This window comes from Zeugodacus cucurbitae, chromosome 6 (genome assembly GCF_028554725.1).
Source record: "Zeugodacus cucurbitae isolate PBARC_wt_2022May chromosome 6, idZeuCucr1.2, whole genome shotgun sequence".
Taxonomy (NCBI): domain Eukaryota; kingdom Metazoa; phylum Arthropoda; class Insecta; order Diptera; family Tephritidae; genus Zeugodacus; species Zeugodacus cucurbitae.
This window is the reverse complement of record NC_071671.1, coordinates 41,670,941-41,684,759: the sequence shown is the minus strand read 5'-3', so window position 1 is coordinate 41,684,759 and position 13,819 is coordinate 41,670,941. Positions and strand designations below refer to the sequence as shown.

The 13,819-nt window shown below is 37.8% G+C and overlaps 2 protein-coding genes across 2 annotated transcripts; both read right to left on the bottom strand.

Annotated features, from left to right (window-relative positions):
* Positions 1-395: 395 nt before the first annotated feature.
* On the bottom strand, positions 396-5,554 carry LOC128922552 (uncharacterized). Its single transcript, XM_054233478.1, has 7 exons — positions 5,512-5,554; positions 3,060-3,260; positions 1,476-1,662; positions 1,296-1,413; positions 1,147-1,222; positions 930-1,100; positions 396-871 (listed from the first exon to the last, which is right to left on the bottom strand). The coding sequence occupies exons 1-7, from the start codon at positions 5,552-5,554 to the stop codon at positions 603-605; spliced, it is 1,065 nt and encodes a 354-aa protein (XP_054089453.1). The 3' UTR covers positions 396-602.
* Positions 5,555-9,042: 3,488 nt separating this feature from the next.
* On the bottom strand, positions 9,043-11,576 carry LOC105215235 (uncharacterized). The gene is made up of 5 exons (XM_011189042.3): positions 11,389-11,576; positions 10,551-10,758; positions 10,292-10,478; positions 10,117-10,233; positions 9,043-10,062 (listed from the first exon to the last, which is right to left on the bottom strand). The coding sequence occupies exons 1-5, from the start codon at positions 11,566-11,568 to the stop codon at positions 9,123-9,125; spliced, it is 1,632 nt and encodes a 543-aa protein (XP_011187344.3). The 5' UTR covers positions 11,569-11,576; the 3' UTR covers positions 9,043-9,122.
* Between the last annotated feature and the right edge of the window lie 2,243 nt (positions 11,577-13,819).

The following is a 13,819-nucleotide window of genomic DNA, read 5'->3' as shown; positions in this document are numbered from 1 at the left end:
GGAAACATTTCTCATGACTCCGTATCGAGCTGCCGAAAATGGAACTCCACGGATTCGATATAATAAAGTTCATTGTAAGGCCAGAAACATTGTTGAACGAACTTTTTGATTTTAAAATCTAAATTCAGATGTTTATCCTCCGAAAGATGACTACACTATATACCCGAAAAAGCAACGGCAATTATCAATTCTTGTTGTGCTATTTACAATATCGGAAACTGACGTTAACGATGATAGTGGAGAGATTGATTTAATTTCAGAATTTGTACCCATGACAACTAATCGACTAGCTCAGAAAATTAGAAATAATTTAATGATTTTTTTACCTAACAATGTTTTAATTTTATTGAACAGAAAATAAAACCCTCAGTTTCAAGTTTAAAAAATGTATCGCATCTATTTTATATTTTTATTTTCAAAGCAAAAAATTATACATGATATGTTTCTTTAACAATTTTGACGAAAAAACAAATGCAGTAGAAAAATGGAAATGAGAAAAGTAGCTTTTATGCGACTTGGCTTTCGTATATCGCGTAATTGGTTATGAATTAATTAAAAACTCACTAATATTGTACTTATTCCCTTACATACTATTTTCTCTTTCACTTATTCTCAAATAAGGCCTGCGCATCCCTTTTTAATGTCTTGCCATTAGCATTCTGGGGCAGCCGATCGACGAAAATCACACCAGCATGCAGTTGCTTATGATCCAATGGTAAACGGGTTCTGGTATGATTCTTCATCTGCTCCTCCGTGAGCTCGGCACCTTGGCGAAGCACCACTACTGCACCAGCCGCATCCCCGTGTTTCTCGTCATACACACCCACCACACAAACATCTGACACTTCAGGCAATTCGTTGATCACCTCTTCTATTGATCACAGATGCAAAGCCACATTCCGTCATGCCATAAACAAAAAATACTTCACCATTCTTAAGTAAACCTTTCAGTTGTTTTAAAGTCGATCGACCAATGAAACCGCCACCAACCATGAAAGAGCGAATAGAACTCAAGTTATCTGTAGTGGCTGCTGGGCAGGTTATCAAAGCCGAGACATGGCGTGGCGCAGCAAATATTAAAGAAATTTTGTACTTCTTCACTAACGCGGTCATAAATTCAGGTGTGTAGGTTCTATTGGTGATTACACGCTTGCAACTTGTACTCGCAGAGAGGAAAGTTAAGAACAACCCAGTATACCAGTCCAAGCAGTTGTTCGTGAATCTGTAGAAAACATAGTACAACATTAGTAGATATATACTCGTATAGACTCATTAAACTCAGGTTGTACACTTACGTATAATCCATTTTCAAGAAACATTTTCGGTATGCATACACACTTGGGCATACCCGTTGTGCCCGACGAACAAGCTATCGCTACTGTCTGCTCACCACCCAATACCAAGAGCTCAGGTCTGTAAGGAATCATAAGTCAAATAAATCTCACATTATATTTGGAAGTTAAATCTACACTTACTTATAAAATTCTTCATTTGGTATGGGATCTAATAAGTCTTCAACTCTGCCTACACCATTGATATGTTTGGTCAACGTATAGAATAATGGTTTCAGAGGTTGAGTGGCTTCGTGAATTTTCTCGTAAACTTCGCCGTGGTAAAATATTATTTTCGGTGCTGTGACTTTGAAGATCTGATGAATTGTATCTACAAATATTAATAATTAACAAGTAAGGAAAGGCTAAGTTCGGGTGCATCCGAACAGGTTATACTCTCGCAATTTATAGATGAAATTTTATTAAGATAACACAATTTGACCCATCATAAATAAATTTAATCATTATAAATAGTATATGAGGGCTGAGGCAATTTCTGAACCGATTTCCTTCATTTTTAGCACCAAGGTACACTATATCCAAGACTATACACTCACTTAATACTATGAAATATCACATATTAAACGCCGGAAGTTTGATAATCCGAATATAAGGTATTTAGGAGAAGTTATGACCCGATTTTAACCATTTTTGGTACAGAGAGATACGATATAAGAAAAAGATTCCCTCTGAATTAAATTAAAATATCTTAGAGATTTATCGATTAGATACGATAACGATTTAACTTAGGCACTGAGTTCTTCATGTTCGATATCCGGTGCATAGAAAAGTTATAGTCCGATTTCAACAATTTTTTCACAAGTGAAGCCACAGATCATATGCAGTATTTGTGTAAAGTTTTATTTCACTATCTTCATTGGTTCCTTATGTATATATTATAAAGTGAAGGAATAAGATGGAATTCAAAATTTAGTTATATGGGAAGTAGTCGTCATCTAGACACGTCATCAGGGTGTCAAGAAAATATTATATACCGAATTTCATTGAAATCGGTCGAGTAGTCCCTGAGATATGGTTTTTGGCCCATAAATGAACGACGCCACGCCCATTTTCCATTACTAAAAAAAAAAGAAGAGTGCAGCTTCGTTCCGCCATTTCTTCTGTAAAATTTAGTGCTTCTGGTGATTTTCGTTAGTGAGTTAACGCACTTTTAGTCATTTTCAACATAATCTTTGTATGGGAGGAGGGCGTGATTATCATCCGATTTCAACTATTATCATGGTGTGTGGTGGGGTACGTAAGAAAACGGACTGCAAAAAGTTTGGTTTATATAGCGTTATTGGTTTGCGAGATAGTTACAAAACACATATTTGGGGGCCACGCCCACTTACCCAAAAAAATTTACATACAAATATGGCCTTTACTAGTGCGATCCTTTGTACCAAATTTTACTTTTATAACTTTATTTATGACTTAGTTATGACACTTTATAGGTTTTCTGTTTTCGCCATATTGTGGCGGTGTGCGATTTCGCCCATTTTTACTCAAGTCGCTTGCAAAGACGGACGGACAGACATCCGGATATGAAATCTACTCGTCACCCTGATCACTGTGGTATATATAACCCTATATCTAAGTCGTTTAGTTTTAGGTGTTACAAATAACCGTTATGTGAAAAAAAAACTATTTTACTCTCTTTAGCAACTTTATTGCGAGAGTATAATAAATAAATATGTACTTATTTTAATAAAATTATAAGACTCATACCTTGGTCCAAAACCGAATTCACAGCATGGAAGGGTGTACAATTCATAAAGCAGCCAACCGCCACCGAGCTTGTATAGGTGCTGTGCTTTGCCACAATAGCGATGACGTCGTCATGCCGTAAACCGATTTTCTTGAAATGCAGGACAAGACGGGTTGACCAAGTTAACAATCCTCGATTGGGTAATTCGCGGCCATCAATACCTGAAACCCAAAATAATGAAATTGTCTATTCATATTTTCTAGAAACTAATATATTAACATAGTAAATCAGACAAGCGAAATATGAAATGAGAGCCAACAAACTGTATATTATAAAGGGTGATTTTTTAAGAGCTTGATAACTTTTTTAAAAAAAAAAACGCATAAAATTTGCAAAATCTCATCGGTTCTTTATTTGAAACGTTAGATTGGTTCATGACATTTACTTTTTGAAGATAATTTTAAATTTAATTTAAATGTTGACCGCGGCTGCGTCTTAGGTGGTCCATTCGGAAAGTCCAATTTTGGGCAACTTTTTCGAGCATTTCGGCCGGAATAGCCCGAATTTCTTCGGAAATGTTGTCTTCCAAAGCTGGAATAGTTGCTGGCTTATTTCTGTAGACTTTAGACTTGACGTAGCCCCACAAAAAATAGTCTAAAGGCGTTAAATCGCATGATCTTGGTGGCCAACTTACGGGTCCATTTCTTGAGATGAATTGTTCTCCGAAGTTTTCCCTCAAAATGGCCATAGAATCGCGAGCTGTGTGGCATGTAGCGCCATCTTGTTGAAACCACATGTCAACCAAGTTCAGTTCTTCCATTTTTGGCAACAAAAAGTTTGTTAGCATCGAACGATAGCGATCGCCATTCACCGTAACGTTGCGTCCAACAGCATCTTTGAAAAAATACGGTCCAATGATTCCACCAGCGTACAAACCACACCAAACAGTGCATTTTTCGGGATGCATGGGCAGTTCTTGAACGGCTTCTGGTTGCTCTTCACCCCAAATGCGGCAATTTTGCTTATTTACGTAGCCATTCAACCAGAAATGAGCCTCATCGCTGAACAAAATTTGTCGATAAAAAAGCGGATTTTCTGCCAACTTTTCTAGGGCCCATTCACTGAAAATTCGACGTTGTGGCAGATCGTTCGGCTTCAGTTCTTGCACGAGCTGTATTTTATACGGTTTTACACCAAGATCTTTGCGTAAAATCTTCCATGTGGTCGAATAACACAAACCCAATTGCTGCGAACGGCGACGAATCGACATTTCACGGTCTTCAGCCACACTCTCAGAAACAGACGCAATATTCTCTTCTGTACGCACTGTACGCATTCGTGTGGTTGGTTTAATGTCCAATAAAGTAAACTGAGTGCGAAACTTGGTCACAATCGCATTAATTGTTTGCTCACTTGGTCGATTATGTAGACCATAAATCGGACGTAAAGCGCGAAACACATTTCGAACCGAGCACTGATTTTGGTAATAAAATTCAATGATTTGCAAGCGTTGCTCGTTAGTAAGTCTATTCATGATGAAATGTCAAAGCATACTGAGCATCTTTCTCTTTGACACCATGTCTGAAATCCCACGTGATCTGTCAAATACTAATGCATGAAAATCCTAACCTCAAAAAAATCACCCGTTATATATACTTGGCAACTACTTCGAAGGATGACTATCGTTATAAATAAAAGTTTCGATTCCAGCGGTACTATAAGGTTTAGTTAAGACTTTTTATAGTCTCGCAAGATGTTGCACAAAGTTACATTTGCATTGAATTTTTGGGTGAGTGGGCGTGACCCCACCCATTTTTTTGTTTTCTTCTACACATTTCGTAAACTACTACTCCAGTTCCTGAGATATGGTTTTAACACATAAGTAGACATCGCAACGCCCATTGCCCATTTTTTATGCCAAGTTTAATGCAGCTTTTCCGTACCATCTTTACGAAAAACTTTAGGGTTTCTGGTGTTTTTCCTTACTGAATTAAAGCACTTTTAGTAGTTTTCAACATATCATTTGTATGGGAGGTGGGCTTGGTTATAATCCAATTTCCTCCATTTTCATGCTGTATAATCAAATGCTTAAACGAGATGACTTCAGAAAATTTGGTTGATTTAGCTTTAGCAGTTTATGAGATATGCATAAAAAACATGAATGGGCGGGGGTACGCCCACTTTCTCAAAAAACTTGTATCCAAATATTCACCTGCCTAATGTGATCCTTTCTACAAAATTTTGTTTTCATAACTTTTTCCAAGAATTACCTCAGCACCCATATACTGTATATAGTAATTCTCGTTATTCTAGTAGACTTTACGCCGAATATATGGGACGAATTATGTGTTATTTTAATTACAATAAGTAAATAACTTGTGAGAGTATACAATGTTCGGTTGTACCCGATCTTAGCCCTTACTTGTTTACTTCCTATTTTTGTATTGATATGAAAGGATGCACTATTTCAACCGAATTCGGGACGTAATATAACTTTGGCAAATTGATGATGCATTTTCGCACATTTCACCACTAACGAACCGTCTGGCTCTTTCACTTCTAAAGCTTTTAATTTAGAACCAATGAATATATAGGAATAAAACTGTTAATAAAATAAAGCGTGTTTTATAGTGGTGCTCTCCACAAACATTTCCTAAATATTTATGAATGAAATCAGTTCCATAACTGAGAGAATTACATTACTTGCTGATAAATGCTTGACGATTTAAAAACTAGACAAAAAGGTATAGATTAAAGGACCGAAAAAATAGCCCGAAAACACTCGGAATTACACTTAACCGTCTACAGTCGTTCACTTTACCCCGATTATGAATACGAACAAAATCTCCACCTGTGTCCTGAATATTACAGTAAGTTATACACCCACCTATTCCACCACCGCTGAGTCTCCCAGCGATTAAAGCAATTGCATAATCTACCATATTTTGCAACACTATTTTTCAAAACAAATCAATTTCTCATGACCAATTCACAAAAAACGCTTCCTTCATACACACAAAAATTGAGGCACTCGACTAACCTGATAAACTTTGCTCGGACAATTTTTCAAGTTTTTGTAAATAATATTTCCCACGGAGCAATTGAAATCGTAAAATAAATGCGGAGTTGGGCCACTCCACACCCGCGCAACTATGATATTAACTAAACTAGCAACTATGATATTAACTAAAATGAAAGTAATTAAAAACTTACTTTCTATACCCTCATAATACTAAAGTGAACTTAACATCATGAATTTGCCTTCTGGTACTCAGCATTTAAGCATCACTCACTACTGATCCCAAGTATCATTAAATCATTACAAAAACACCCACACGCAATAACTGTTATAAAAGATATGTTTCTGTTTCATAAGCCTGTTTGCTCTTCATTTACTCTCCAACAATATAGGAAGATCAAAATGCGCCCCGAAGTTTGAGAACAAAGCGCGGCCTTTCGAAGGTGCATTTATCTACAAGCCCACGTTAAGTACCGCTATTTAATTGTGTGAATCGAAATATATTGCTTATTATAAACTTTTAAATAAATAAACTTGTTTATATAATATAAACTTAATTACGAAAATCATCATATATAGTATATGAGGGCTGAGATAATTCCTGCACCGATTTCATTCATTTTCACCACCAAGATTGTTGAACACAAATTTACATACATATATACACTGATAAGCAGGAGTATATGTTTTCACTAATTATGTTTGTACTTATTATATATTTTATATTAAACAAGTTCGGGAGTAGCCAAGCAATATATACTATCGCAATTTATTTATTTTATGTAATTAAGATAACACCCTACTCATATGTGATTGGCGTTAAACCCGTTAAGGCGGTTATAGCCGAATCGATGATAGCGCGCCACTCCTCTCTTTCCTTCGCAGTTGGGCGCCAGTTGGAGATCCTGAGTGTAACCAGGTCGCTCTCCACCTGTTCCCTCCAACGTAGGCCTTCCCCTTCCTCGACTTCCTCCGGCGGGTACTGCATCGAACACGTTCAGAGCAGGAGCACTTTCTTCCATTCGGATAACATGACCTAGCCAGCGTAGCAGCTGGTTTTTATTCGCTGAACTATGTCAATGTCGTCGTATAACTCGTACAGCTGATAGTTCCATCGTCTGCGGTATTCGCAGTTGCCAATGTTTAAGGGACTATAAATCTTCCGCAAAACCTTTCTCTCGAAAATTCCTAGTGCCGTCTCATCGGATGTTGACATCGTCCACGCTTCTGTACCGTAAAGTAGGACGGGAAAGATAAGAGACTTGTAGAGTTTAGTTTTTGTTCGTCGAGAGAGGACTTTACTGTTCGATTGCCTACTCAGTCCAAAGTAGCACCTGTTGGCAAGAGTGATTCTGCGCTGCATTTCGAGGCTGTCATTGTTGGTGTTGTTAATGCTGGTCCCCAGATAAACGATATTATCTACAACTTCAAAGTTATGACTGTCAACAGTGACGTGGGAGCCAAGACGAGAATGCGCTGACTGTTTGCTTGACGACAGGAGATATTTCGCTCTGTAGCTCGTATATTTTTTTCCAGCATCAAGTTAAAGTAGTCACAGGATAGTGAGTCACCTTGTCTGAAACCTCGTTTGGTATCGCACGGCTCGGAGAGGACCTTCCCAATCAAGACGAAGCTTTTGGTGTTGCTCAACGTCAACACAGCCGTATTAATTTTGCAGGGACAAATTCAGACATCGCGGCATAAAGGCAGCTCCTTTTTATGCTATCGAAAGCAGCTTTAAAATCGACAAAAAGGTGGTGTGTGTCGATCCTCTTTTCACGGATCTTCTCCAAGATTTGGCGCATGGTGAATACCTGTTCAGTTGTGGATTTTCGAGATCTAAAGCCACACTGATAAGGTCCAATCAGTTGGTTGACGGTGGGCTTTAGTATTTCACACAGTACGCTCGATAGAACCTTGTATGCGATATTTAGGAGGCTGATCCCACGGTAATTGGCGCAGATTGTGGGATCTCCCTTTTTATGGATTGGGCAGAGCACACTTAGGTTCCAATCGTCGGGCATGCTTTCTTCCGACCATATTCTGCAAAGAAACTGATGCATGCACCTTATCAGTTCTTCGCCGCCATATTTGAATAGCTCGGCCGGTACTCTATCGGTCCGCGCCGCTTTGTTGTTCTTCAAGAGGGTAATTCGAATGTATTCAAATTTCTTCATGGTTGAGTAATGGAACATCTGTTCCATCGTCATCGATTGGTGAATCGGGTTCGCCATCTTCTACTTTCACTGCCATTCAGCAGGTCGAATAATCCCAGTATGCCCTGCACATCGGTTAAAACATATTAGGGGGCGAAGACACGTCTATTTTCACAAAATAATTGTGTCCATAAAAAATAATAAATGTCCTCCTCTGTTTCATTAATCCTTATCAATTTCTTATATATGCATATGTAACTCCATTTTCGGTGTTACAAACACCGGCTTCAGACGTCACTTTTAAGGACAGCTAATGTCGGAGGAGAAAGCTCTCCTTGAGAAACACACCAAAGAAGATGAGCTCCCAGACACCACTACCGCCATTTGAAAGTCAGGACTAAATATAAGAAGTGATGTGTAAAGGTTGGCCTATATATTAACACATTCAAAGCGATCATTGCACTAGAGGTCATCGTAGTAAAACTACCAGTTGCTGTCCTTCCGAGACAAGGCGTAACCAAAGAAGTATATTGTAAGAAAAGGTCGGCCTTGGCAATAAGAGAGATTAAGAGAACTCCATTCTGATAGTTGGCTTGACTTTGATCCCTAAACATAAGGTCTTATTCATCTTGCTGACTAACTAGCAAAAGAGCTTGCGGCCGTTAATATGACAGAGCTGCGTGCAGTCTTCTGAATATTAATCTAATCTAATGACTAATAGATTAAATTAATAAATAACTAAGATTATTGTAAATCTATTTTTTTATACAAATGTTTGCCAATACCCGAAAATAATTCCCCTCCTTTGAGCATTATACGTTGCGAGAGTAGAACGTGTTAGCACTTATATATTTGTTCATTTTACATATGTATATCACTTAAATTAACTATTTCCTTAAGTAACAATGTTATTTATTCTTGAATAAGGCCTGCGCATCCTTTTTTAATGTCTTGCCATTAGCATTCTGGGGCAGCCGATCGACGAAAATCACACCAGCATGCAGTTGCTTATGATCCAATGGTAAACGTCTTCTCACATGATCCTTCACCTGCTCCTTCGTAAGCTTGGCACTTTGACGAAGCACCACGACCGCCCCAGCCGCATCCCCGTGCCTTTCGTCATATACACCCACTACGCATACTTCCTCCACTTCAGGCAGCTCACTGATCACCTGCTCGATCTCACTTGGCCAGTATTGCATACCCTGATATTTAATAATGTCCTTTTTACGGTCGACTATATACAACATATTATTTTCATCAAAGTATCCCATATCCCCAGTATGGAACCAACCATCCGAATCTCGGTAACGTTTCGTCTCTATTGGGTTACCGTAGTATCCGTTCCAGACATGTCCAGTGTTTATATATACCTCACCAACTTCATTTGGTGGCAAATTGTTACCCGCTTCATCAACAATACGCATCTTAACGCCGAAAAAGAGCTTTCCTACACTGGTGGGATATTGGTCGTCAGGGTTCATCGCCATGTGGCTAGTTTCTGTCATACCGTAACCAAAAATTAATTTACCGTTCTTAAATAAACCTTTTAGTTTTTGTAAGGTTGTAAGACTAATGCAGCCTCCGCCAACCAGGCAAGAGCGGATGGAACTGAAGTTATCTGTAGTAGCTGCTGGGCAGGCGATCAAAGCGGAGACATGACGTGGGGCAGCTGATATGAAAGAAATTTTGTACTTTTTCACCAGCGCGGTCATGTATTCGGGTGTGAAGGGCTTATTGGTGATTACACGTTTACAACTTGTACTCGCAGAGAGGAAAGTGAAGTATAAACCAGTCATCCAATCCAAGCAGCTGTTCGTGAAGATGATATCTTCGCTGTTTACAAATCTGCAGAGAACATACATATATCTATATATAATTTTATTAAGTACTTGCTCTTACATCTGCTCACAATTCAGTATATAATTCGACATGCACACACATTTGGGCACACCCGTTGTGCCCGACGAACAAAGTATCGCTACTGTCTGCTCACCACCCAATACCAAGGGCTCAGGTCTGTAAGTGGTTATAAATCAAAACAGTCTTAAATTTATATAATTTGCGAAGATCATACTTATACAGATTTTCATTTGGTATGGGATCCAATAAGTCTTCAACTTTGGCTACACCTTCGGTATGGTTGGTCAACGTATAGAATAATGGCTTCAGAGACCGAGTGGCTTCGTGAATTTTCTCGTAAACTTCACCGTCGCAAAATATTATTTTCGGTGCTGTAACTTTGAAGATCTGTTGAATTGTATCTACAAATATTAATAATTAAATGGTAATATAATATATATGTACTTATGTTAATAAAATTATAAGACTCAGACCTTTGTCCAAAACCGAATTCACTGCATGGAAGGGTGTACAGTTCATAAAGCAGCCAACCGCCACCGCGCTTGTATAGGTGCTGTTCTTCGCCACAATACCAATCACATCGTTATGCCGTAAGCCGATTTTCTTGAAATACAGGGCCAGACGCGTTGACCAAGTTAACAATTCTCGATTGGTTAATTCGCGGCCATCAATATCTGAAACCTTTTTAATAAAGTGGGTTATTAATATTTGCTTGACACTGTCTACTATATTAACTTAAGTAAGATTAAGCTAGGTTGTTCGTACATACATAGTAAATCAGACAAGCGAAGGTTGAAATGCGAGTCCACGAACTATACGTTTCAACATTACAGATAAAGTATTTGCTCAATAATCTTCTAAAATAATTTATACGAAATATTCTTCAATGAACTCGAGTTAAAAATGTACACTTGCTCAAACTCTGAATAACTATTGATCCTAAGAAAGAATAATATTAGTAACATGCGGTTCCGACTAAGTGAACCATGCTACTCTGCTCGAATGCACCAATTCCAACTCTAACGTGCTTAATACACTGACCTTTTGTAGTACTCGTTAGATCCATTAGCCTATAAATAGCTCTTTCGCAGCTAGGCAATAACATCATAATACGGAATAATCTATGGAGCTTTTGAGAATAGATCACCACCTTGCACAATGGCGTAAGATAAAGCACAAAATATGAGGAAACTTTTCTTATTTTAGCTTTAGAGTTCCAAGTATCACCAAAAATTTCACTACACAAAACACACACATTCCTCAGGATCAGTTTATATAATTTCAATGAATTGTTTGAGGTACTCAACTAACCTGACAAACTTTGCTTGGGAAATTCTTCAAATTTCTGTAAATAATATTTCCCGCGGAGCAATTGAAATCGTAAAATGAAGGCGGATTTGCGCCGCTCCACACACGCTCCTTTTTATCGTAAGAACACTCTAAGAATTCCATTATCAACTTCGCACTTGCTGCTACGGCAATAACTGGCATTAAAATAATTAGAAACCTTCTTTAAATACCCTCATGATGTTAACCTAGGTTAGCGGGTGCGTCACAACTAATGGACTTTGTGTGTGGCTACTAACCAGTTTGCGTGCTGGTTTAACACCCACTACTGACCTCAAGTGGGACAAAATTTTTACAAAGGAGTACCGTCACACACGATGACTAACATATGCCCTGATTCTGCTTCGTATGTCCTTTCTTTCTTCATTTTCTCCTCATGTATATAGGAACATCAAAATGTGGCCGCAAATTGTGAACGAATCCAGGCCCAATCGCCTTTAAAGGGCCGTGTTATTATGACACTATCTAAAAGCGCGTAGCTAAATACTTGTTTGAAGTGCAGTGCATTGCTCGATGTAAGTTATTAAATAAATAAACTACTTACATAATACCTATATACAGTGACTCCATCGTATAATCGGACACCATTTTATGTAAGTAATTGTACTGTAATTGTGCCATATAACTACTTAGAAATCAACTATATCTAACATAACATAGTTCAAGGTTTTATCTAACTGATAAATTACTAAAAATTTTATATTTCATTTTATAATTATACATTTTATGTGAAATACTAAAAAGCAGTAAATTTTGTGTGCTCAATAAATAATCGGACAGCGTTAAAATTCATTAAAAAAAAACAATTGATTAATATTATGTTGCAAATCCTTTGTTTGCCAAAACAACTTGCAAACGCTTTCGGAATGATCTAATGAAGCTTTGTCACACTTCCCCATATATGGGGTTCCACATTTCTAGTAAAACCTCTTTCAGCTGATATAAAGGGTGATTTTTTAAGAGCTTGATAACTTTTTTTAAAAAAAAAACGCATAAAATTTGCGTTAAAAGTTAGATTGGTTCATGACATTTACTTTTTGAAGATAATTTCATTTAAATGTTGACCGCGGCTGCGTCTTAGGTGGTCCATTCGGAAAGTCCAATTTTGGGCAACTTTTTCGAGCATTTCGGCCGGAATAGCCCGAATTTCTTCAGAAATGTTGTCTTCCAAAGCTGGAATAGTTGCTGGCTTATTTCTGTAGACTTTAGACTTGACGTAGCCCCACAAAAAATAGTCTAAAGGCGTTAAATCGCATGATCTTGGTGGCCAACTTACGGGTCCATTTCTTGAGATGAATTGTTCTCCGAAGTTTTCCCTCAAAATGGCCATAGAATCGCGAGCTGTGTGGCATGTAGCGCCATCTTGTTGAAACCACATGTCAACCAAGTTCAGTTCTTCCATTTTTGGCAACAAAAAGTTTGTTAGCATCGAACGATAGCGATCGCCATTCACCGTAACGTTGCGTCCAACAGCATCTTTGAAAAAATACGGTCCAATGATTCCACCAGCGTACAAACCACACCAAACAGTGCATTTTTCGGGATGCATGGGCAGTTCTTGAACGGCTTCTGGTTGCTCTTCACCCCAAATGCGGCAATTTTGCTTATTTACGTAGCCATTCAACCAGAAATGAGCCTCATCGCTGAACAAAATTTGTCGATAAACACATTTCGAACCGAACACTGATTTTGGTAATAAAATTCAATGATTTGCAAGCGTTGCTCGTTAGTAAGTCTATTCATGATGAAATGTCAAAGCATACTGAGCATCTTTCTCTTTGACACCATGTCTGAAATCCCACGTGATCTGTCAAATACTAATGCATGAAAATCCTAACCTCAAAAAAATCACCCGTTATTATTTTAATTGGTCTTGTAGACTCTTCTGGCCAACTCTTCCCGGAGATATACAATTAATTTGAGGTCGGTGTTTCAAGCAGTTTTGAGCAGTTGTGAACCAACCAAAACTTTGCTATGCCGGAAATATACTTCAAATCATTATCCTGGTGGAATGCCAAATTCCTGGCAATTCCACATCAGTATGCTTTATATTTTGCTTTAAAATAATAAGGCAGATAATATTATCGATTTTATGATTGATAAAATGCAAATTGCCTACTCCTGCACTTAACATACAGCCCCAAACCATGGTGGGATCGCTTTAATATTTTTCGAAGTAAATTCAGTCTTTGGCTTATGAATTCACTCTTTCGCAAAAGTATATTTGATTTAATCCACAAAAGAGTCAATGATTTTGATTTCAAATTTATACCTGACTATATGTCAGTTCCTACAGTTGAAAATTTTTACCTTTTTATCATAAAATCAGACATTGAACTTTGCTTGGACATGGAGTGTAAATATTATCTTTTGACTAAATTATATTCAATAATTT